Source organism: Aquila chrysaetos, chromosome 10 (genome assembly GCF_900496995.4).
Source record: "Aquila chrysaetos chrysaetos chromosome 10, bAquChr1.4, whole genome shotgun sequence".
In the NCBI taxonomy this organism is placed as follows: domain Eukaryota; kingdom Metazoa; phylum Chordata; class Aves; order Accipitriformes; family Accipitridae; genus Aquila; species Aquila chrysaetos.
The window spans coordinates 19,385,374-19,408,753 of record NC_044013.1 but is presented as its reverse complement, the minus strand read 5'-3'; the positions used below and the strand labels follow the sequence as shown (position 1 = coordinate 19,408,753).

The 23,380-nt window shown below is 39.6% G+C and overlaps 2 protein-coding genes across 3 annotated transcripts in view; one reads left to right on the top strand and one right to left on the bottom strand.

Moving 5' to 3' along the window:
* COL4A4 (collagen type IV alpha 4 chain) overlaps window positions 1–23,380 on the bottom strand; it is a 78,257-nt gene that overhangs the window by 5,900 nt on the left and 48,977 nt on the right. For both annotated transcript variants that reach the window (XM_030029277.2, XM_030029278.2), the window contains 18 exons: window positions 22,563–22,667; window positions 21,802–22,020; window positions 20,717–20,878; window positions 19,891–20,061; window positions 16,637–16,780; window positions 15,841–15,948; window positions 15,402–15,580; window positions 14,171–14,234; window positions 12,506–12,580; window positions 11,939–12,046; window positions 11,498–11,605; window positions 7,530–7,601; window positions 6,608–6,736; window positions 4,648–4,755; window positions 3,602–3,757; window positions 2,839–2,937; window positions 2,527–2,535; window positions 1,516–1,647 (listed from right to left, as the gene is read on the bottom strand). In XM_030029277.2, the coding sequence (XP_029885137.1) occupies window positions 1,516–1,647; window positions 2,527–2,535; window positions 2,839–2,937; window positions 3,602–3,757; window positions 4,648–4,755; window positions 6,608–6,736; window positions 7,530–7,601; window positions 11,498–11,605; window positions 11,939–12,046; window positions 12,506–12,580; window positions 14,171–14,234; window positions 15,402–15,580; window positions 15,841–15,948; window positions 16,637–16,780; window positions 19,891–20,061; window positions 20,717–20,878; window positions 21,802–22,020; window positions 22,563–22,667 (2,148 nt within the window). The remainder of the gene's footprint in view (window positions 1–1,515; window positions 1,648–2,526; window positions 2,536–2,838; window positions 2,938–3,601; window positions 3,758–4,647; window positions 4,756–6,607; window positions 6,737–7,529; window positions 7,602–11,497; window positions 11,606–11,938; window positions 12,047–12,505; window positions 12,581–14,170; window positions 14,235–15,401; window positions 15,581–15,840; window positions 15,949–16,636; window positions 16,781–19,890; window positions 20,062–20,716; window positions 20,879–21,801; window positions 22,021–22,562; window positions 22,668–23,380) is intronic.
* RHBDD1 (rhomboid domain containing 1) overlaps window positions 1–23,380 on the top strand; it is a 118,341-nt gene that overhangs the window by 75,497 nt on the left and 19,464 nt on the right. Inside the window, exons 11-13 of the transcript XR_005933490.1 lie at window positions 15,871–15,970; window positions 19,237–19,457; window positions 19,912–20,055. The gene's annotated coding sequence lies outside the window, so the exon portion shown is untranslated. The remainder of the gene's footprint in view (window positions 1–15,870; window positions 15,971–19,236; window positions 19,458–19,911; window positions 20,056–23,380) is intronic.

The window sequence follows — 23,380 nt, the reverse complement described above, 5'->3', positions numbered from 1 at the left end:
AGCAGATAATGAGGTGTGGCCATGACAGTAAAAGATGTGTCTCATATGCAGGGCACAGATAGTGATGGTTCTGTTCACTGGCTACTTTAAACATAATCTGAATTGAACGAAGTTACACTTGTCAGGTATTATTGCACTCAGCAGTGTTTTTCCTCTTTTGGCAAAAACCAGTTTTCAGATGAGTATGTTTCTCTAGCACCACAGATGTTTCTCATTAACAGTGTGTGTTTCATTCCTTGCAAAGTTTGCTATTTAACCTGCAGACTGAGTAATTCAAGGTTGTCTCACGACATTCAAAGTTTCCCCATGTTACTTTTTATTCATTAAGATTCATTAAGAAAATCTAAACCAGTCAAAACAATTTAACAGCTTTTCAATGTTGGTTGCATAGTTATTTTGGCAAAGCTCAGGTACACTGAAGTTTTAGTAATACACATTGCTTTTGCCAGTAAAACCTCCAGTTTGCCTTCCAAGCCGGGAGAAAGTTGGAATTCTGCTATCTTAATGAAAGGAAAAGCATTACTAGGTGTTTCTTTCATAAAACAGTGCGGGTATGTATCATCGTATCATCTGGTTTTACAGAAACCGTATATAATGGCAACACAGCCATTCTCAGTTCAACCCCAGAAACACCTTTTAGTTGGCAAATCAATTAAGATACGTAAAAGCAGATAGTTCACTGAAAATTGCCTTGTGTTCACTCTCATGAGGGGAATGACTATTGCAGGGAATCTCCTGAGAGAAAATAATGGATTTTCTCTCTGGACACATTGGATGTCCAGTGCAGCCACCACAACAAACTTCAGTTTCCCAAGTAGGGAATATCTAAAACCACATGAGGGATTCCACTATCTAAACTGAAGACACTACACGGACATGCTACGCTGTATTTCTATGAAGATGGCCACACCATTGGAATCATCAGTACCAGCATCACCGTTGGTTTCTTTTTACCTATCAGAAGAATGTTTCAGTCTTTCATCACTTCTTAAGTTAAGATCTCTTTGGTCAGTTTTCTTTTGTGGTAACTTTTTCACATTCTAACAGATAAAAAGTGCTATTGTAGCTGCCCCTCTGACTTCTGTGTCTTTTTAGGACTTTGGTTAGAGCTTTGTGATGCATTGTTGCTAAATTTTAAAGCATGTATATTTTTAACATCCTCCAACCTGTCTAAACCATAGGAGTGATTTGAGGCATTGCTTTTTCATTTGTTGGTTAAAAGAAAAAATACCGTTTGAAGAACTGTTTTCTCAACAGTGCCTGATGCTTTTGCCTTCCCTGGCCTAGGAAAAGGGAATGCAGTGCAGGCAAGGCTCAAGCAGCCTGGTTCAGCTATACTGATCCATCATCCTCAGCGTTAACCAGCCCACTACATGTTTCTGGAGACTGTTAGTAAGTGTTTAAGGGGAAGAGACAGGGTAAAACATAAAGAAGTAACACTGACACTCTGACCCTTTTCAATTTGTTGTCTAAATGGCTGAAATAGACATCCAAGCTTTCAAAACACAAGCTTACCTTGGGGTCCAGGGTGGCCTACTGGCCCTGGTAAACCTACAGAGCCATCATCTCCTCTTTGCCCTGCTTCGCCAGGAGGCCCTGGGATTGTAGGGCATGAATCATCTATTTTCCCTGGTTCACCAGGGTCACCTGAAATGTGTAATAGGAAAGTAAATTAGACAGAAGATTGGTTAATAGCTCCCATGTGAAAAATCAACATAACTGTTAGCTGCTTTTGGTATTCAAGTGTATATTTTAAGTATTTTAAAATCTTGAATTATTGAGTCTCACCACTTTTAATTTTACTCTTAGTCTTTTAGCACAGCATTTAACAGCATGGCAAGTATGTGTTAACAAGTGTATGCTAGCTGATGTGTTTCAAGTATTTGGTGTACAGTTTCTGTCTTAATGTGCCCCAACCTGACTTGAGTTAAACCCTGAAGTCTACCCAACTTCAGTGCAAACACCTTAGCACATGTGAAGATTTACAGTACTTTGCTTACTCTGTGGCTGCAAAACCATCAATAAGCAGGCCAAAGAAGCTAACCCACAATATCCATTTAAAATAATTACAATAATATAAAAAAAAGAATGGCCACATTTTATGTATTGAAAGTTACTGGGAGCTATTGGCTATTTGCATTTTGGAACAAAATCAGAATTGGATCAATTTAGTCAGATTGAGTTCAGTGTTTGTAGTAATTCAGTGTTAGGATTCAAGATTTTGCTAAGTTTTTGGTTAGAAAGCATCTTGTGTGACAACCAAAAACCAAAATGATAATTTGAAACAAGTCTGTTTTACAAGTCTAATTGACATCATAGCATGAGACTTCTCAATGTAGCATTATCATGATATTGGTCTGCTTGGAAGTGCTAGCTATTTATGTGAAAAATCTATTACAACTATGTTGTTGTAGCAGTATCTACTATTCCTAGCAGCCAAGCCAAGAACTCCTTCTAAGAATGGAAAGTATCTATACAGAAGGAAGCCCACATGAAAAGAGCAATAATCAATAGTCATGAACTTACCTATAAAACCTGAAGGATGTGAAAAATGGAAAGCAGATTGCGGCCATTGTGGTGCAGGTGGAAACAAGTTTCAGGCATGTAAATTAGAGTAAAGAATGGAATGAGAACTGAAATAACTTACATGAGGTGACACTAGAAACAAATCCATAGTTCAGAAATTTTTACACAACTCAAATGAGAAATCAATTAAGTTGGGTTTTTTCCTGAGATTGTTTAAATTGTCTGTATGCAAGTAAACGTTAGTAAGATTATATATTAATAGAAAGATCATGGTTACAATTGAGTGACAATGAGCAACAGGTTTGTAAGTACCTGTGGGACCTCTGGGACCAGGTTTTCCTTGAAAACCTTGGTCTCCTGGTTGTCCTATAGCACCAGGTGGACCCTGTGGGCCATGGATTCCCATAGGACCTGGAAAGAAAACAGTTGTGCAGTTACATGTGATTGCATTCCGAGAAGGTGAACACATAAGTAAGATGAAGTCTGGCTGCTTGAGTAACAAAAAATACTTGGGAAAGCTCAACTCTGTTGTCTCCCAGAAAGAAATGCACATTTTCGTCTTCTCTCCCTGGTCTTGAATTAAAATTTACTTTTCTTTTTTGTAGAGATTGGAAGGGATTGGTGTAGATAGGACTTCTCTACAGTGTGTGGAAGAAGTATCTAGATCCCTGTTTTCAAACTGAAGAATCTGTTGAAAGCCCAAAGCTATTGATATGGGACAGATGTGAGACTGTGTTAGTTCAAACACATCTGCATCTTCCATAGCTTCTCAAGACCCCTGCAGACAGATCAGAGCTTGCTTTATCTGGCAGGCTTAAAAGTTTTACTGCCTCATTCTCAGGTTGGTAGGGGAGTCTTCCAACAAGTTTTTGGAAGCAGTACATGTGAATCTGGCTCTACTCTGACCTTCTACCCCAGCCCTATCTTATCTGTAGGTAACAGGGCAGAGCTAAGAAATGTCTAGCCTACCCCTTCTGTCTGGCTCAGTCTCCAATGGCAATCCCCAGTGCACAAGGCTCAGTTGCATAGGGTTGGGCATAAGTGCACACACTATTAAAAACACCCCAGATCGTACCCTTTGGGCCTCCTCTTCCTTGGTTCCCTGGAAGACCTCTGGCTCCTTGTTGCCCTCGCTGCCCGGGATTACCTGGTGCCCCTCGAATACCGGTATCACCTGGAACTCCTTGCACAAAGATAGTCTCTCCAGGAGGACCGGGATTCCCAGGCTGACCTATGGTAAAAGAACTTTATTCTTAATATATGCACAAAGCATAAACATCTAAAAATAGCTATGTTCTGTTATTTTTTTTGCTTTTGGGTTTTTTCCTGGGATGTGGGACAGCCCCTGCATGTTTTTGGAAATATTAACATTAGCCTTATCCAAGGCATTGTAAGGAAGACAATAATAGGAATAACTCCCAAAACAATATAGATTCTGTGCAAGTAAAAGGCAGCAAGTTAATATTACATGCATTGAGACACTGCTTCTCTATACTTATTATAGTGCTGCTTACCCTTACAGTCTCCATCCCCTATTTCCCAGTAGGAAGTAAGTCTTTGTACTGGGTAAGGAAGGGTTCAGATAATACTTAATGTAAGGGGTCAGAACAACTTGAAAGAGCTCCATTTGAGGACCAGAATCTATAGTAATTGACTGGCTCCTTTGGCAACGCCTGCTTGTAACAGAAGTGAGGTCTACATAAATGCTTACGAAAGAGTTGCCAGCTTTAGCTTTCCCAGGGCTGGATTTAGATTGGAAAGCTTTTTCTGGGTTTACCAACATTGGCAGGCTTCTGGACAATGTGTTTTATCCTTCTTGCTAGGAAGAGAGGCCTGTAATCTTATTTGTATTTGCTTCTGCGGAAATTGAGATATGTTGTAGCAGCAGGACTTGTACAGAATTACCATACAGGCCAGAAAACTGAATCTGGAGATCTGTATTTTATCCTTGCTCTGGTGATCTATCCAGTATTCAATTCTCTGTGTATTCACTGAGGTATTGATTGGTTTCTTTGTTCCTTATGCACTTTTATACGTTTTTCCACAGACAGCAACCCAGTGAGTCCTAGTAGCCTCAGGGGGTTTTTACATGATCAAATCTGGTATTTTTGGTTTTAATACCTCTGATGCCATCTAAACCAGGTGGTCCTTGATCACCTGGAGGACCAGGAGAAGCACTATCAGGATATCTTCCCATAGGTCCAGTGGGTCCAACAGGTCCTCTTCTACCTAAGGGATCACATTTTACAATTAAAAAAAATCCCAACAAAACCAAACCAAAATCTGAGGGTTTTTTTAGATTACAGAAACGAGTTACTAACTAAAAGAATACTGACGTGAAGTCGTGGAAGTAATGTATGCTCTCACTTGCATACTGAACATACCAGTGACTAGGTTAATGAAGAAATCTTGTAGAAGTGAAAATATTTGTTATCTTTTTAAAATTTTTAATTCTTTCCATAAAAACTACTTAAACTAAAGAATTCATCATCACACATTGGCATATTGCCACAAATAGCTGCCTTCTCCTGAATTCCAACAATGGGAGAAATGGTAAAAATGTAAGATGAGTGGGGACTATGACATCATTCTGCCTGGGACAGGATAAATATTCACAGATTGTTCCTAGCAAAAGTGAGTTCAGCCATTTCCTAAAAACCTCAGAACAAGATGAACTTAGTAGCTTTAAATGTATTTTTTTCCTAATTTGTAATCTGGATTTTTGCAAAATAAGACATTAGTGCCCTTACATGTGACAGGCAGGAAGAGTTACAGGTTACTATCCTCTGCATAACACTTTTGAATAGTCGCAGCTTGTTAGCATGTGTGTTGCGCTCTGTTGCCTTCTCTTTTCTACAAAAAAAACAATCTAGTTTCTTCAGTCTTGTTTTCGACCCCATCCTTCCATCTGCTCTCTAGTGAGTTCTCCCTAATTTGTCCAAGCTGAACACAGTACGCCAATGGGAGGCCTTGCCCATCCTATGTCAAGCAGTGTTAATACATCTTGGAATTAAACTTTTTCTCTTTTTTTCCTCAACAGTACCATTCTGTTGACTCCCCCAGTTCATGAACTAGTAACTGAATTGAGAAAAATTACTGTCTTCATCTTACAATAATTCACCTCACCAGAATTCACCTCCGCTGTTTTTCTTGTGTTATGTGACACAGCTGCAAGGTTTGGTAGAGTAAAGCTAATGTCACTTCTAATCACAGAATTGCTGAGGCTTCAATGGGCCTCTGGAGACTTTCTAGTCCAACGCTCTCCTCAAAGCAGGGTCAGCTAGAGCAGGTTGCCTAGGGCTCTGTCCAGCTGGGTTTTGAGTATCTCCAAGGATGGACACTTCATAACTTCTCTGGGCAACCTGTTGCCCGTATTCAATTACCCTCACAGGAAAACCAAAACTTTTCCTTGTATTGAAGTAGAATTTCCTGTATGTCAGTTTGTGCCCATTGCCTCTTGTCCTGTCACTGGATACCATCTCTCTCTGTCTCCATGTCCCTCCTATCAGGTACTTGCACATATTGATAAAATCCTCCCTGAGCCTTTTCTTCTGGAGGCTAAGCAATTCCCACTCCCTCAGCCTCTCCTCATATGACAGATGCTCCAATCTCTTAACCTTCTTAGTGGCCCTTCCTCAAACACTTGCTTTTTCCTGTTCCTATTCAACTCCTGTATCACCAAGGCTCTTAAATAATCATAGCAATCTTGTGATACAGTTCCATCTTGCATTTACATCAGAATAGCTGATAGATTTATTATATTTCTGTGACTACCAGATCTCCTTCACTCTTTTTCTTCAGGAATTTCTTCCCAAGAGGCAACTCCACCTAGCAGTTCCCTAGGTCTGTCCAAGTCCATCATTTTCTATTCTCATTCTTTCCTCTCCTGTAACATAATAAACAAGAAATACTGGGGTCTCTGTATCTACTCAGGAAACATCAGCATGTTACTGCAACAGAAATGTTTGTAGGGAGAGAATCTTCTGGGTATGTATTAATGTTCATACTCACCAGGGCAAGAACCTGTATGAGCTTAATTTCAGCTCTGCAGGGCACCACTAAGGAGAACACCCTTTCTTACCTGGGAATCCTGGGAATCCCCTTTCTCCAGGGGGGCCTGGAATAGAAATACCAGGCCATCCAGGTTCACCTCTGTCTCCTTTTGGTCCAAGTTCTCCTGAGTATCCTGGGGGCCCTGTTTCACTTTGACCTTTATAGGAAAACAATTATGTACATAAAGCTTACACTGAGTACAAATACAGATGTGCAGAATAGAAATACCAGCTGCAGATGTTCGTCCTTGCAAGGGTTGCCTAGTGCTGTTTTTCTGGTTCTCTCTTGGAAGCTGGATAGAGTTTTGTTGAATCTGGACCTAGTTCATCCCTTTCAAAGAAAGTAATCTCTTTGCTTTAATGCTCTTCTTTAGGGTTTATTTTATATGGTGTCATTATTGTCCGTAACTTGAAATGTAAACTGATTGCATGGTCCTAAATTTAATTTTCTATCAGCATAAATTTGTAATCTCCAGATAGATGATGAGCACTGTTTTTTAATACTGCTTCAAAAGCACCTTTTAAAAGTTGCAAATAGATCAGCGTGAGCGAAATCCAGGTTCCTCTTAACTTTGTGGCACAACTCCCATGGACTTTAATGGGGCTGGGATTTCATATGTCTCCTTTTAATTTGTTAGTTTTATCGTTTACATATAAAAAACCTGGAGTCTTGGCTTTCCTTTGAATCATCTGCACTGAAAATTTTCATTTTATAAACAGCCTTGAAAGGTTCCAACAAAACTATATGAGTAATGGAAGTTTTAAAGTTTTCCCTACAAATAACTGCAGGTGTGTCATTAGGTATACTTTAGATTCTGTTTGAAAGTTTAGTCTGAGCCTTAATGATATCTTCTGGGCAAGGCAAATATCAAAATAACATGCATAATTCCTTGCACATTCAGTCATTTAAGAGAAGATTTTATGTTCCACATAGCTATTTCCCTTCTTTACCTGGAGCTCCTGCAGAACCTTTTTGACCTTTTAGTCCATCCAAGCCATCCAGTCCGGGTAGTCCAGGAAGACCTGAGAGGTATTACAGGCATGACTGGGTGCCACAATAATCCGTTAAAGTTACAATTAAAAATTATGCCTTTTTTTTTTCTGACAACACATTCTGGATCAAGACAGGGTATTTGCTGAATTTGATTCTTATTGGCAACTGAAGATGAGATCACATTGTACCTGAGTGCAGACCTTTTGGAAAGGAAAATGTGAAAAATTTTAAAATAGCAATAATATAGTTTCACGTCAAAGCAATCAGAAAACATACCTTTTAATCCTTTAGGTATTTCTATACTGCAGCTAGCAGCAGGAAGCTCAGTATGGGCTAATTTACTCTATGGTGAACCTCATGTCTGTGGCTAGACTACTACTGCTACATGTGATTAACTAGTCCAAAGCTACCTGTGTTATCACTGTGTGACCAGGTGACTAGGATGCAGACACTACCTAAAATAACTGTAAAGCTGTAACTTTTTTACAGCTTCTGTTCCAAATGTAAATGCAGTTTAATCTAGCTGCACTAGAAAGAAGCTAAATTTTCACCTGGCTTCTTTTCCCTGGTCCTGCAGATTTCACACAGAAAACAATGCTTTTTTGCATTACACTATTACAAAAATTCTTTAAACTGAACAGCACAAAGTCTCTGAAGACAACAAATCTGTAATTGAGACCTATGCTGACATGTGACAGTATAGAGCAGCTTTGTCACAAGTGATGTTCACTAGATGACCAGATCACAGGCTGAGTGTTCATGGTAGTCAGATATAACTTTTGCTTTATAATCTGTGACTTTTTGAAAACTGCTAAAACACAGTAAGTAAAAACATAGATGGCATTTTTTTATCCATTTTTTAAAGATGAATTAAGCTGAGATCATGTTTGTTGTTTGCACTGGAGGATAAAAATATCTCCATGTCATTAGCACTTTGTAGTTTCCTAAGTTGTATAGATAAATTATCAAGTGTGAAGACGTACACTTGTTAAATGCAGACAGCAGCCTATCACCTGGTGATAGGAACAGATTTGGCAAAACTGTGATGGGTCATTTGGTAACAGGTTTCAAAGAAGTTTCAGACAGAGGAATAGACTTGGGATGCTTCTTGCTCCAGAGAGGAATAGATTAGAGTGGACACTGATCATCACGAAGTTGAACAGTACTGTCAGTGCCCACCTTTGCTGCTTATCTCTGCCTAATTTCCTTCTCCACCAGTTCCTCTCCCTGCCATGTACGATTCCCAGTCCAGTTGCAGTGGTTTTTTTTCCACAAATCTAAATTATCTTTCTGTCTCCTTTTCCCTGTCTAGCTACTTCCTGGCATAGAAGATATAAGTTCTCTGTTTCAGTTCCTGTGCTTGATCCCAGCATGTCCTGCAGCATGCAAATCTGCTGTATATCCAGAGCACGAATCATGGGAGAATTTATTGCTCTACTGAAGCACATAAGAATGCATGTATTTTTTTAAATTTTATAAGCTGGTCAAATTTGGTAGGGACAAATTGCTGTAGGAACAGCAATGCTAATGCCCTTCATCAACTGCTTCACTTGCCAAATTTAAAGGTCCCTAGTTCAAAGATGGGTCATCTGAGAAAGTTAAAATAAAAGGGCACTAGAGTTTTCTAATAGACACACCAAAAATAATAATCCTGCAGTTTTGTTCTTAGAAACTGTTGAATTATTTTAGTTAAAATTTAAGAAAGGAATGAAAAAGAAAAAAAAAATCCAGCCTGTAGCAAACACAGGTCTGGAAAAATTTTAAATCCAGACGATTGTTTGAAAACCTGCAAGACATTGATAATATACTCTCTATGTAATCCCCTTTATACTATGGGATACTGGTAATCCAACCTGTAATATCTTCTATGCCCTTAATTAACTGCTTTTTAACTTTTCATGAAATTCTAAGTTTCAGTCATACCTTCTGTAGCCTCCTTGTGCTTTGGGCATGTTGCCATTTTCAAATTTATGTAAGAGTTACATGCCAGTTTGGGGAATTTAACAGTGGTATTTTAAAATTATTCTGAATTCCTAACTATTTTTGGCACCTAGGTCACCATTTAAAACTTTTTTGATCTTTAGCTCATTCAGTTAAAATTGATAGCTTGGTTTACTTGCTTTCCAGGGAATTTCTGACGCATTTGCCAACAATCCATTATAATATCAGCTCTTGTAATTCTAGATTTTTGGATTGCTATAGTCCCATATTTCTAGGTACAGCTGAATTGGCTGACCTATGTATGAACCACTGTTTTTGTATTTTACAGCCCAATTCAGCTTCCACTCACACAAGTAATTCTGCTGATGTTCTTAATATTACTTACTTCACCAAGGATTACTCAAACAAGTAAGGCTTGCCAGACTAAACCCTTAACTAGCAAAACTATCTCTGTAATAAAGAAAATGTGATTATGCTTTGGTAGATGCTGTTTAACTAATTTTTTTTTAATCTTAAAGTTCTTCAGGCACAAGACATTTAATGTAAATGAGAAGGAATTAGACTAACAAGGCTGTGTACTTAGCTATGAACAGCCAATTAACCATTTCACTTCTAATGCTAGCAGCAATATTATTGAAAATAGCATTAAGACCTATATTCTCCAATTGAATTGGAATACAAATTCCATTCAGTTTTTGTTACTGGGTATAATTTCAAAGGTGTTAACCTTGTTTTCAACTATGCTGGATATATAGAATCCTAAGGCTTAGCAGGCAACTTGGTCTCTAACGAATTGCCATTTGGAACTGAACTTTTCCCTCTGCAGCACATGTGTTAATTTATTGCGTTTCCTGCACAGGACTTGGGATAACTTCTGCACAATATAGAAAAGAAGTGTCTTACCACTTATGACAAGAAGGAAAGAGTCCATCTGCTACTAAGAAGTTTTCATCAGAAGAGTGCTTTTATTTTGTTTGACCCCTCTTAATTTAGACACTCCTGTCACTGCAGTTCTCTTGCAGATTATGCACCAGCAAGGAATCTGTCATGACAGTTTAAATCAGCACCACTTATTTACTGCAAGCAATCATAAATGGTTTCCATTTTTTATTTAAATTTTCAATAGTTCGTAAGAAACCACCTCAATTTTTCCTTAGGCTGAATTTGAAAAAGTGAATCTATTGTCCTCTCTAACCATTTCTCATAGCCCCAAGTGTTACTTTACTGTGATTTCTGTGTATGGGTCACTAATATTATTCTTCCTGCCCAGGAACTGGTTATGAAGGACACGATAACAGAGAGAGGATACAAAGTACATAGTTGATTACCTTTCTTTATGAAATATTAATGTAACTTATAATTTCAATATATCATTCTGAGTATAGTAAAAGTTAATAATGTTCTCCAACAAAAACAACTGTATAGATGAACTGCTGTTCAATCTAAACGTAACAATCATTGTGAGAAATATAAATTAGGATTCAGATGAAACATTTCTACGTTAAATTCACCAAAATCAGTTTTTGGAGAAACCAAAGCAACAAAACTAACAACAAAAACCAAGCCAAGTTATCTTATCACCGTTTGCTAAAACAAATTTGTAAGACAAAACTGTCCATGGCAGTCTGCTGGTTTTGTAGAGTAACAGTGGCACTCCATGGTGAAAAGGTAGAACACAGCATAATTGAAGTGAAACATCTGAATTACTGCAAACTCCTTTTTCTTTCCTTCTGCTATCAGTTACATCAGCTGAGCCAGAATCTGTTTCTACCTTACTCATTTTAGATTGTAGCCTGATTTTCTGAGGTAGCATTTATGTTACTTTTCAAAGGTGATGGGAACTGGCTTAATTCTTCTAGTAGTTTAAGAGAATACAGAATCAAAATTATGCTCACAGTTAGGCCTTTTCCATTTTCACTACTAAAAGGGTATTTATGTCTGGTGCTGTTACATTACCAGTAGAACTGCACTGTATACTGTTTACCTTTTCTGCCTTGGGATCCAGGTAATCCTTGCAATCCTGGAGGTCCCAAAATTCCATGTTTCCCTTTTTCTCCAGGTTCTCCTGGCAATCCCTGAGGACCTGTAGCTCCTGAGGGTGGGAAAAAAAATCTGTGAATATGCAAATCTATTAAACTGATTTTTTTTTTTCACGCTATGGAGCACACTGCGTTAATAAGAGGCACCTGAAAGTGTATGGGAATGTATGAAGAATTGATGGATCTTGCTCTCTGAGACTGAGCAGACTATTGCTGCTGTCTTTAGGTACTGAAATAGCTTTCAATACATGCCTTCATCCGATCTCTGATTTCTCTAGCCTCCTCCACAGAGGTGCCTCCTCAGCTGCATTTTCATTTGTTGAATGATATGTCCCATATCTCTTTTGAGCTGTTACATGGCACTATTTTTAAAACTCTGGCATTACCTGGAAATCCAGGTATTCCTGGGTATCCAGGGTCACCCTTGGATCCTGGTCTTCCTGGTTGCCCTTGGATACCTGGTGAACCCTTCTCTCCTGGGAATCCAGAGAGTCCTTAAAGAAAAAAAGTAATCTAGCATTTATTTGTTTAAAGATGTCCATTCTTCATCTCATGATAAGTTTAAAAATATAAAAGTTCAGTAAGGGGTTTCTTGACTAGAAGAAGAATTTTATTCAAATACTTCAGACCCTTGCATTTATTTATTAGCAATTAATTATACTGATCTCTCTGGCAGTATCTGAAAGAGCAGAAATGGTGAGCAAGATATAGACAAGCTAGGTTTTATTCTGGTAAGTATTGGTATGTTCATCAGTGCTGTACTAGACAACAGTAGACTCTACCTCCTGTGTTCATGCTAGCCATATTGCAGACCGTGATGCGTCTCCAATCCCTGGGTTTATAACTATAGAAAATAACACTCAATGTGCACAGGAAGCAGAGTTCCCTCTCTACTAACAAAATTTAGAGAAAATAAGTTCTTAAGTCCAATTGTTTTCTTCAATCAGAGGTACCTGGTAATCCGGGATCTCCAGGAGGCCCTTTTCGACCATGTGTACCAAGCAGAGGAGTTGGGTCACCTCTCTTGCCTGTTGAGGTACAATGACTTTCATTTCATACAAGTATCCTTTTTATCCACAAAACCAAAGCTGGACAATTTGTAAGATCAGATAATTTACTCATAGATATTAACAGCTATAAAGGGACTGAGACAATACAGAATGAAAAATGCTTTGGCACATGCAAATTATCTGCCAGCTCAGCTTGTCTTGAAGTACTAACTCAGCTTGTGTTTAGTATGACTCTTGGCAGTATGTAAATTTCCCATAATGAAAAAACAAAACTAAACCCCAAAATTATGGGAACTTTCCCAATACTGACAGCATATACTGAAAATGAAAGATATTGCATAAATTTCCTGTAACACTTTATTAAACAAAGAGAACTCCTTACAAAGGTTTGTGAGGATGTGCAAAATTAATAAAGCATGTGTCTATTTACTCAGTAAAGACCTTTTAGGGACTACCTGGGGATTTTAAGCCAGCACACCTTATTCTTTTTGTCTGTGCTGAAATTCCTGTTTATCACAGAATCAGTAATTCTGAGCAATTTTGCCTTACATTGTCTGCACAAATGTCTGACTTCTCCCACCTAGTCATGCTGTCTCCAACTTTATTGTCTGATTTTACTGTGAAAAGTTAAGAGGAAATATCATGTTCAAGTGTTGCTACAAATCCCCTGCCATAGCAATCCCCACCTTTACTGGCTATTTCCTGCTTTAGTTTTAAGGATAATTTTTCCAGTAAATTTGTTTTCAATACATTTAATGAAAGTTCTCTTTATATTGAGTATTGTTCTTTACTTTTTTTTGTGGGAAACTATTCCCTGGCTGAGAAGGTCTTGAATTTTTGAAGAAATGGAAAACATAACTGAGAAAACAATTTCTCCTGTCCCCTTAATCCTTTTTTCCAGGCAATGATTTAATTTCATTATTTATTAGTAATGACATCCTGCTCCAATGGAATTTGGGAATATGATGGTTGACACCATTTTGTATTTCTTTGAAACACTTTAAAATCTAAATATTATAGATAAAACTTTCAGAGTAATCTCTACCTGTGCAGAAAACAACATGCAAAACTTCATCTTTTCAGCTGAATAATTTTGCATGCGTGGGTATGAACTCTGCCTGATTTGTTATGCTACACATTCAGAAGTTCCAAGAATTCAAAAATCATAGCCTGGAAAACACTGGGAAATATGTTATATAAAAGAGATTATAAAGAACGTTGGAATATTTTAAAAATTCTATGTATCTGTATAATAACATACCATAATACCCTAAATGATTGCATTTTCTCTTCGAGTTGACAAATTTTACAGATCCATAAGAGTGGGTTTTGACATGTTTGATAGAATTTTTAAACTCTGAAATTTGACACAAATTCATCTTCCAAATTAGTAAGACCTACTTTAAAAGGAACAAACTGTTAAAGAATAAACTGAAATGCAAATTTTGCCTTCAGGTAAGCCAGACTTGTTTCTAATGATATTCATGTTTCAATTATTTTCACTTCTATCCTGTTTTCCCTTTTCTAGTGAGTACTTGCCATCCATCAGAGCATATACATCCTAACAGTATTGCTCTTTACAAAAGCTTGTCTATATAAACTCATTACCTTTAGATCCTTTTGGGCCAGTCAGTCCTGGATTTCCAGGGATTCCTGGTAAGCCAACGTCACCCTGATTTTTTTTAAAAACAAAGTGAAAACGTTTGACGTATGATATGTGTGGCAGGAACGATCTATAAGAGCATTTGGTTCTCTTACACTGGTAAACGGACTAGCAATCAATATGAATAGCAAAACTGTGTCTTAGGTTCAACAGAAAAGCATGCTGTCTTTGTTACACGTCTAACACTGACCACTAACACTTCCAAGAAACTGTAGATTAGACTTGCTAATCATTTTGAGTTTGTGCTTTTATAGTTTATGCTAACTCTTGGCTTGAACAGCTTAAATTCCCCACAGATGGCTTGAGTAATTTGATTTAAAACATACTATAAAAATGTACCTAATATTGTTGTATGTTACCCAAAATTTACTATAAACATTAACCAGAAATATGTTGTGATGCAACAGTAAAAATGTAAAGATTTCTCTATTTTTCCTTTTGAATAATAACCTATAAGGAGCAAAACACAGATTATCTCTTCAAAGAAATATAGTAAAAGACAAGCCAAGCAAAATACGTCCCTTTACCAAAAAACAACTGTGCTTTATGCTTCATGTAATCTCACTGCCTGTCTACTTAGCATACAAGCCTGTGAAGAATTTTACCTTATATCCATATGTGATATATGTGCAGGTTTTTATGTTTGTTCTTGACCAATATTGCTTGCCTGGGTTCTGTTTGGTGTAAGTTGTTGGTATCTGCACAGAAGACTTGGTTTGTCTTGTCTATCGGCTTGATTGCTCCACGTAGTAAGATATGAAGAAGCAGCTATATATTAATTTCATACTTGTGCTGCTGCTATGTTATGATTTCTGCAATAAGTGATTTGTCAATCTGTTCTTAGGAATAATGTTAAAGACTTGATTGTGCATCCATTTTTTGCCCTCCTAATTAGTGCAGTGTAGCCTTGACTTCCATCAAGTGGCAATATAACAAAATCACAACATGCAGCTAGGAGAGCGGGGAGAGGCCCTCTGTTGACTCTGACTACAGTTCTTGCTAAAATGTAATCAAAGCATTGAAATGTTATATTAAGGAATTCACCCTTCCTATTATAGTGACAGTCTCTTCTCAGTTCATCTAATGCCTAAGTACAATAGAAGTACCCTTCATCACGTTTCTTGGAGGCAGGAGGTAACTGCAAAGTCCAGGACATTTCACTACTACTTTGTTTACCTGGTCACCTGGTTGTCCTTGAAAACCTGTCATTCCTTTAAAGCCCTTTGGTCCTGGGAAACCCCGTGATCCTGGAAACCCCATCAGTCCAATGTCACCATGGTCACCTGGCAGTCCTGGGACACCATTCTTCCCGGGAAATCCTGGGTTGCCTCTGAAACCAGTATTACCTTTTTCACCTGAAGTTAATTGCAGAACAAGATAATGACTGATATAGTCAAGCCATTATTTGACACTTATTTTGAATATGGCTATGCTTTCACACTTTGTGTATTGCCTTAGTAATTGTCCAAAGAAACTAGCCTGCTAGTTTAAGACTCTATAAACACAATAAGGTTGCTGGATGTTACTGCAGCTGCGAGTCCAAACCTGTGAAAAACACCAGTGATTTACATCAGATGAATGTGTGTGTACGCAGGGCTTTATTTTATGAACTTACCTCTTTCACCTCTAAATCCGTTCTCACCAGGAAGCCCTGGTCCCCCCTTTTGTCCTTTCTCAAGACGGATATTAACGCTGCCACTGTCTCCTGGAGGTCCTCTTTCACCTTTGAACCAAACATACAGAATGTAAGTAAATCCTCATGAGTGACATGTCCTGAAAATTAATTTTAATGAAGACCTCCCTAACAGAGAAAGCCTTCAAATACTAATGCAGTTCTCAGTTGTTTCAGCAGGCTCACTGCTAACAGAATTTATTATCCTTCTCTTGCTTTTTAGTTAATTCAGTAGTAACCCAGGTGATGTTAAATCAGAATTATTCCTTGCTTGTCTGGAATATGAAAGGTGGCAATTGTATTGTCCACTCCACAGTGTACTGTCTGTGACTGCACCTTGGAGATGGTTATTGTCTTTTCTATGTTAATGTTTAGAGAGATTATTTCCTGTATGTTTTACATAGATTGAAGAACACAGAAAATATGGTAGAAAACTTGAAAAATCTAAAGTTTCAGATATGTACAGGACAAAATTCAAGGTTTGTTTGAATAAGTGATCTTACTCTGTTTGATTTAGTGGTAAATGCACCTATTGATCTAAGTGGAATTAATTTTTCTTTAGTTATTTTTCATTATGCATTCATAAGTGAGATAACTGGATTTAGTATTTAGTATCTCTGAAAACAGAAGTGAATATACCGTTATAACAACAAGAAAAAGTAAATATAGTCCTAACACAATAGTAACAAACTAAACATAGCAGTAACATAACTACAGAGTGAAGTGGATTTTTACAAACCTTTTATTCCCATATCCCCACATTCTCCAGTAGGCCCAGGCGGACCCATTTTTCCTTCTTCACCTTTTACACCAGAGATTCCCATTGGGCCTTGTGTTCCTGGGAGTCCTGGGAATCCTTGGGGTCCTTGAATCCCTTTGCTTCCTGGTAATATTAAATGCTTTATTTATATATTCAGTCTGCTATGCTGTTGCTGTCATATTCTAAGGAAGAGTATAAAGCAAAAGGCAGGAACTTTAGAAGGACTCCTTAAGGAAATCAGCAAAGCTAGAGAACCAATAGTTGGAGCATGGCTTCATGTCAAGATCAAACTTCTCTTGAAATCCAGATTGCCTTGAAGCAAACATCTTCCCCCTCCCTGCTGCCACCCCCTGGACATTTAGGCTACACTTACTACTACAGCAGTTACCCCCACCACCTCTTAAACACAATGCATAGCCTAAGACACCACCAGATTTTGCATGTGGCTACTGGAAATCATGACTCCTACTGTACTGTCCAGATGACAGACAGAGGAAAACAGGATTTTGCTATAGTTACTCAAAACTTTTGCCCACTAGCCAGTGATGATTTGGGACCAAGGTCACATTTTTTATAAGTATTAGACATAATGTGAAGCTATTTCTCCACCTACTCATAGAATAGAATCATAGAATTATTTAGGTTGGAAAAGACCTTTAAGATCATCAAGTCCAACCATTGACCTAGCACTGCCAAGTCCGTCACTAAACCATGTCCTAAGCACTACATCCACACATTTTTTAAATACCTCCAGGGATGGTGACTCAACCACTTCCCTGGGCAGCCTGTTCCAATACCTGACAACCCTTTCAGCATATAAATTTTTCCTAATATCCAATCTAATCCTCCCCTCATGCAACCTGAAGCAATTTTCTCTTGTCCTATCTCTTGTTAGGTGGGAGAAGAGACTGACACCCACCTCGGTACAACCTCCTTTCAGGTAGTTGTAGAAAGCAATTAAGGTCTCCCCTGAGCCTCCTTTTCTCCAGGCTAACGAACCCCGGTTCCCTCAGCTGCTCCTCAGAAGACTTGTGCTCTAGACCTTTCACCACCTTCGTTGCCCTTCTTTGGACACACTCCAGCACCTCAGTATCTTTCCTGTAGTGAGGGGCCCAAAACTGAACACAGTACTCGAGGTGTGGCCTCACCAGTGCCGAGTACAGCGGGACGATCACTTGCCTAGTCCTGCTGGCCCCACTATTTCAGATATAAGCCAGCATGGTATTGGCCTTCTTGGCCACCTGGGCGCATTGCTGGCTCATATTCAGCTGGCTGTTGACCAATACTCCCAGGCCCTTTTCCACCAGGCAGCTTTCCAGCCACTCTTCCCCAAGCCTGTAGCGCTGCATTGGGTGGTTGTGACCGAAGTGCAGGACCCGGCACTTGGCCTTGTTGAATCTCATACGATTGGCCTCAGCCCATCAATCCAGACTGTCCAGATCCCTCTGTAGAGCCTTCCTACCCTCGAGCAGATCTACACTCCCACCCAACTTGGTGTTGTCTGCAAACTTACTAAGGGTGCACAACAATCCCCTCATCCAGATCATTGATAAAGATATTAAACAGAACTGTCCCCAGTACTGAGCCCTGGGTAACACCACCTGTGACCGCCTGCCAACTGGATTTAACTCCATTTACCACAACTCTTCAGGCCTGGCCATCCAGCCAGTTTTTTACCTAGCAAAGAGTATGCCCATCCAAGCCATGAGTACCTAGTTTCTCCAGGAGAATGCTGTGGGAAACCATGTCAAAGGCTTTACTAAAGTCTAGGTAGACAACATCCACAGCCTTTCCCTCATCCACTAAGCAGGTCACCTTGTCATAGAAGGAGATCAGGTTAGTCAAGCAGGACCTGCCTTTCATAAACCCATGCTGACTGGGCCTGATCCCCTGGTTGTCCTGTATGTTCTGCATGATGGCACTCAGGCTGATCTGCTCCATAACCCTCCCCAGCACTGAGGTCAGACTGACAGGCCTGTAGTTCCCTGGATCCTCCTTCCAGCCCTTCTTGTAGATGGGCGTCACATCTGCTAACTTCTAGTCAACTGGGACCTCCCCAGTTAGCCAGGACTGCTGACAAATGCTTCAAAGTGGCTTGGTGAGCACTTTCGCCAGCTCCCTCAGTACCCTTGGGTGGATCCCATCCATCCCCAGAGACTTGTGTGTGTCTAAGTGGTGTAGCAGGTCACTAACCATTTCCCCTTGGATTATGGAGGCTTCATTCTGCTCCCCATCCCTGTCTTCCAGCTCAGGGGGCAGAGTAACCTTAGAACAACTGGTCTTACTATTTAAGACTGAGGCAATGAAGGTATTAAGTACCTCAGCCTCTTCCTCAGCCTTTGTCACTATGATTCCCCTGGCATCCATAAAGGATGGAGATTCTCCTTAGCCCTCCTTTTGTTGCTAATGTATTTATAAAAATATTTTTATTGTCTTTTACAGCAGTAGCCAGATTAAGTTCTAGTTGGGCTTTGGCCCTTCTAATTTTCTCCCTGTGTAACCTCACAACATCCTTGTGTTCCTCCTGAATTGCCTGTCCCTTCTTCCAAAGGTCATAAGCTCTCTTTTTTTTCCCTGAGTTCCAGCCAAAGCTCTCTGTTCAGCCAGGCCGGTCTTCTTCCCCACCGGCCTGTCTTTCAGCACATCGGATGGCCTGCTCCTGTGCCTTTAAGATTTCCTTCTTGAAGAATGCCCAGCCTCCTGGGACTCCTTTGCCCTTCAGGACTTCGTCCCATGTGACTCTGTGACTCTGTCAACCAGTCTCCTAAAGAAGCCAAAGTCTGCCCCCTGGAAGTCCAAGGTAGCAGTTCTGCTGACCCCCCTCCTTACTTCTCCAAGAATCAAATACTCATCAGCGTACAATCACAGACTGCATCAGTAAAGGAGATAGTCTGGATGTAATAAAAAGTATATTGTTCTTATTATAGCATATTATAACAACAACCTATTACAAATAGTCAGGAAATAATACATGGAAATATGTCAGTGTTGTAAAACAACTAAAGCACCAGGATGCACCAAGATGCATCAAACTATTTTCATACCTTTGTTTTTATTATAAGAGAAAGAACAAAGGATGCTATTGTTATTGACTCTACCATGCTGCAAGGTCTTACTCTCAAAGCTGGCAAGGAAGGAGGGTGCAAAGTACTTCCTAGCTTTAACAGAAATAGAAATAGCTCCCTTTACAAGAGAAGTTATAGATGAGGTAGTTTGCAGGATGTTTAACATACCTGTTTGTCCTGGGAAACCAGGGGGTCCTTTATCGCCTGGAAGTCCTGGAAGTCCTCGGGAGCCTGGAGGACCTGGGGGACCTCGTGAGCCAGGAGAGCCTTTGAGACCTTTGATTCCAGGTGGCCCAGCTAGGCCCCTGTCTCCGATCTGACCTTTAAAGCCTGGTAAGCCTGAGAAAAAGAGCTTTAATCTATGTATGCAAATGCAGGAAAAGGGTTCAGCAATTGTATCTAAAAAGTAGAAAGTGATAGATTTTTGGTATAAATTTGAGTATCATCAAACATGGCAAAGTAACTTGGAAACTTTGCTACCATGCTGGAGTCCTGGCTCTGCCTAGATTTTTCACCTGGAATGTTTGGTTTCTTGTATTTCTTCAGTGAGAGACATATCAGTAGCAATGCCCTGTGAAAAATCCCTACTAATTTGTAAATACTTTTGATATATATGTCTCCTAGCTCTCCCTAAATAACACTTCCACTTAAGAATAAGGAAGATAAAAGTATCACAGTAATGACAGGAGCTCAGTTAAGTTACTCAGGACAACAGAGCAAGAGATAACTCTTCCATTCATTACTTGACAGTGAACACACTGATTTGGCCAGTTAAGAAACAGTATGGGAAGGGAAGGAAAGTTGGCAAACTTCTGAGATGCACACTATACATTCCTTGAGTTTAAGGAAATGTGCAAAACATAATGCACACCCCCACTAATGAGCAGCCCCCATGGAAATATTTGTCATGCCAGCCACAAAAATCATGATTAAATCTGCTAGAAAAGATGTGCAAAGCTTAGAGGTGTGAGGCAACCTGACGGATGTTGTGTACCTTGAGGTCCTGGCAGGCCCATGACACCTCTGAGTCCTGGTGGCCCTGGTAAGCCTGTGTCACATGGCGGACCAGGGAAGCCTGGACAGCCTGGTGCTCCTATATCACCTTCTGGGCCTCTAAAACCTTTGGCACCTGGAAATCCTGGAGTACCAGGCGGTCCTGGAAACAAAAAACATTTTAAAATGTTTTATTTCCATTACTCGCCATCCTTCAGAATTCCTAATTGTAATTTTGAAATTCACATGTTCAGTTATTGTAATATCTTACTTATGCTCTAGTTTGTGAAAACTGATGCTTTTCTGCAATTTAGAATTGGCTGTTGTGGAGAGCTTCTTTCTTTAAGGAACAAATACAAATTCAACTCTCACCTATAGGTAAGAACAACTTTATGGCACAAAAAGCTAGTTTCTGATGTGTAGGAGAAGAACAGAAGGAGCTCACTGGACTGCACCAGCTACACAGCACTGGGGTCAGTTCTGTAAGTGTTCCCTGCACAGAAGGGCTGGGGGAGGTGTCTGCTCAGGGCTGGGAAAAAGGAAGACCTGTAAAAGGAAACAGCAATATCTGCTATGAAGAGGGAATGAAGTGGCACTGTGGAGACACCTGCAGCAACCAGCAAAACTCCCCTGCAGAAATGAGAAGAGTAGTGCCCAAGATATTGAGGACTATATTGTATAATTCTGGGCAAATAAATTCACCCCTCTCTCCCTGAGTGTTCTCCCACCTTTTGCCAGTCTTTTCAGATTTGAGTAAGCAATCTGAGGCAGGGACTATCTGTGTGGCAGAGCAGGAGGCCCTAAGCACAGATGGCCACTAGGCAGCAAGTAACAGTAGTGAGAATAGGAAGCTGCACTGTTACTCCATGGACTGGGTAAAGGCACCTTCCCCTTTCTGCAGTGCACATCTCCTCAGTGGCTGATCAACCTTAACTGTAAAAAATGTAAACATAAAAGCAGGATGTACCATTCACAGTCACCATTATGGATCCGGGTAAGATTAAGTTTTATCTGAATCAGGACCGACTTTGCTCAGATTTTCTCCTTTGAACACATGGAAATGCTTCATAAAGAACTGGCTCATACCTTGAAGCCCAGGAATGCCTGGATCACCCCTTGCTCCTTGTGCACCAGGGGGTCCTGGCAGTCCCCTGTTGCCTGGGATTCCTGGAGGACCATATGTGGTATCACCTGGAACACCTTTCTGACCATCCATGCCAGGTGGACCTGGAGGGCCATTTTTACCATCAGCTGTAGATCCTCTTTCACCTTCATCACCAGGATCACCAGCTTCACCTCGAAAACCTGTTGGTATATTTTTGAATTCAAAAAGGGCATAATTTGGAAGTAGTGGGGTTTTTTTTGTTTGTTTGGGGTTTTTTTTTCCCAAAACTGTGGAATATTATAATGCAAATTAAACCAGAATTAAATTATCACTATGCAAAGAAAAATAACATCATACGTTAAATTTCAGGTTTCTCATTTACAGCTAATGATACATGAGGACTTAAGGGGGTAATTATTCCTGTGGGAAGTGACAGTGGTTTTCTTTGGGGCAGCATCCATCTTGTGTACTGTCACTCTTGTCCAGTTCAATCCCTTTGCTACAATGATACTAATTGTTCTCAGTTTTCTGAAAATATTTCCTCTCTGGACACTGAACTTTAGATTATTGCAGCACCTGTAATGCTGGAGGAAAGAAAGTGAAACCAGTAAAGATTCCTCTTCCATTAGCTGCCGTTGAAATGTGCTTCCTATTCTATTCTACCATGGTAGCTACCTTACCCTGTATGTATGCATTACAGCTTGACCAGCAGGTCTCCTGGATTAGGAAAAGCACAATTCACCTTCTGGCCCAGGGATTCCTGCTCCTGGCCTGCCTCGATGGCCTTTTTGCCCATCAAAGCCATTTGGTCCAGGATGACCGGGAAGTCCTTTTAAACCCTTTGGTCCTGGGAATAGAAAGAAAATATGTAAAAAAACCTGACAGAGCTCTAAAATGTGTGATCTAAGGAAACAATATTGCATCTTCATCCCATGTAAATTCATGTAGTTTGAAGACAAGTGGATTTCATCTCCTTCTAACACTTTGGGCAAGAGCTACCACCCAAGTCACAATCAAAGGCATGGTTGCTGTTTCTCTAAATGGACTTGTTCCCTAATCCATAAACAGCAGACTGCACATCACCAGAGTAAATTAGAAAAAATTAAAAAAGTATCTCCTATAACATTTTAATGTTACAGGACATCAATATTAACCTAGTGAATGACAGGTGTAAACTCAAATTCTTATATTCTCCTGTGCTATACTCTGCTTCTGGAATGGTGCAGATGAGCTCAATGTGCTAATCTCTGTTCTTTCATGTCTGTATAAATTCTAGCTACCACCCACAATACTGATGTCAGGGAGCTGTGCATTACCATACTAAGCAGCTTGAAAATCCAGTATCTCCATTTGTTCTGATCAGGATTTTCTGGGGTATTTCAAATGTTCTGGAGGTGATCACAAGCAACATTTTGCCAGTTCCTGGATGAGTTCTTTGAATTTAAATTAAGTTGAACAAGTTGAAGTAATGGTAATAAGTATTCAGATTTTAGGGCTCAATTGTAACTTGCCATGAGCAATACAGTTTTAGAAACTACAGTCTTGCAGCATATCTTTGCC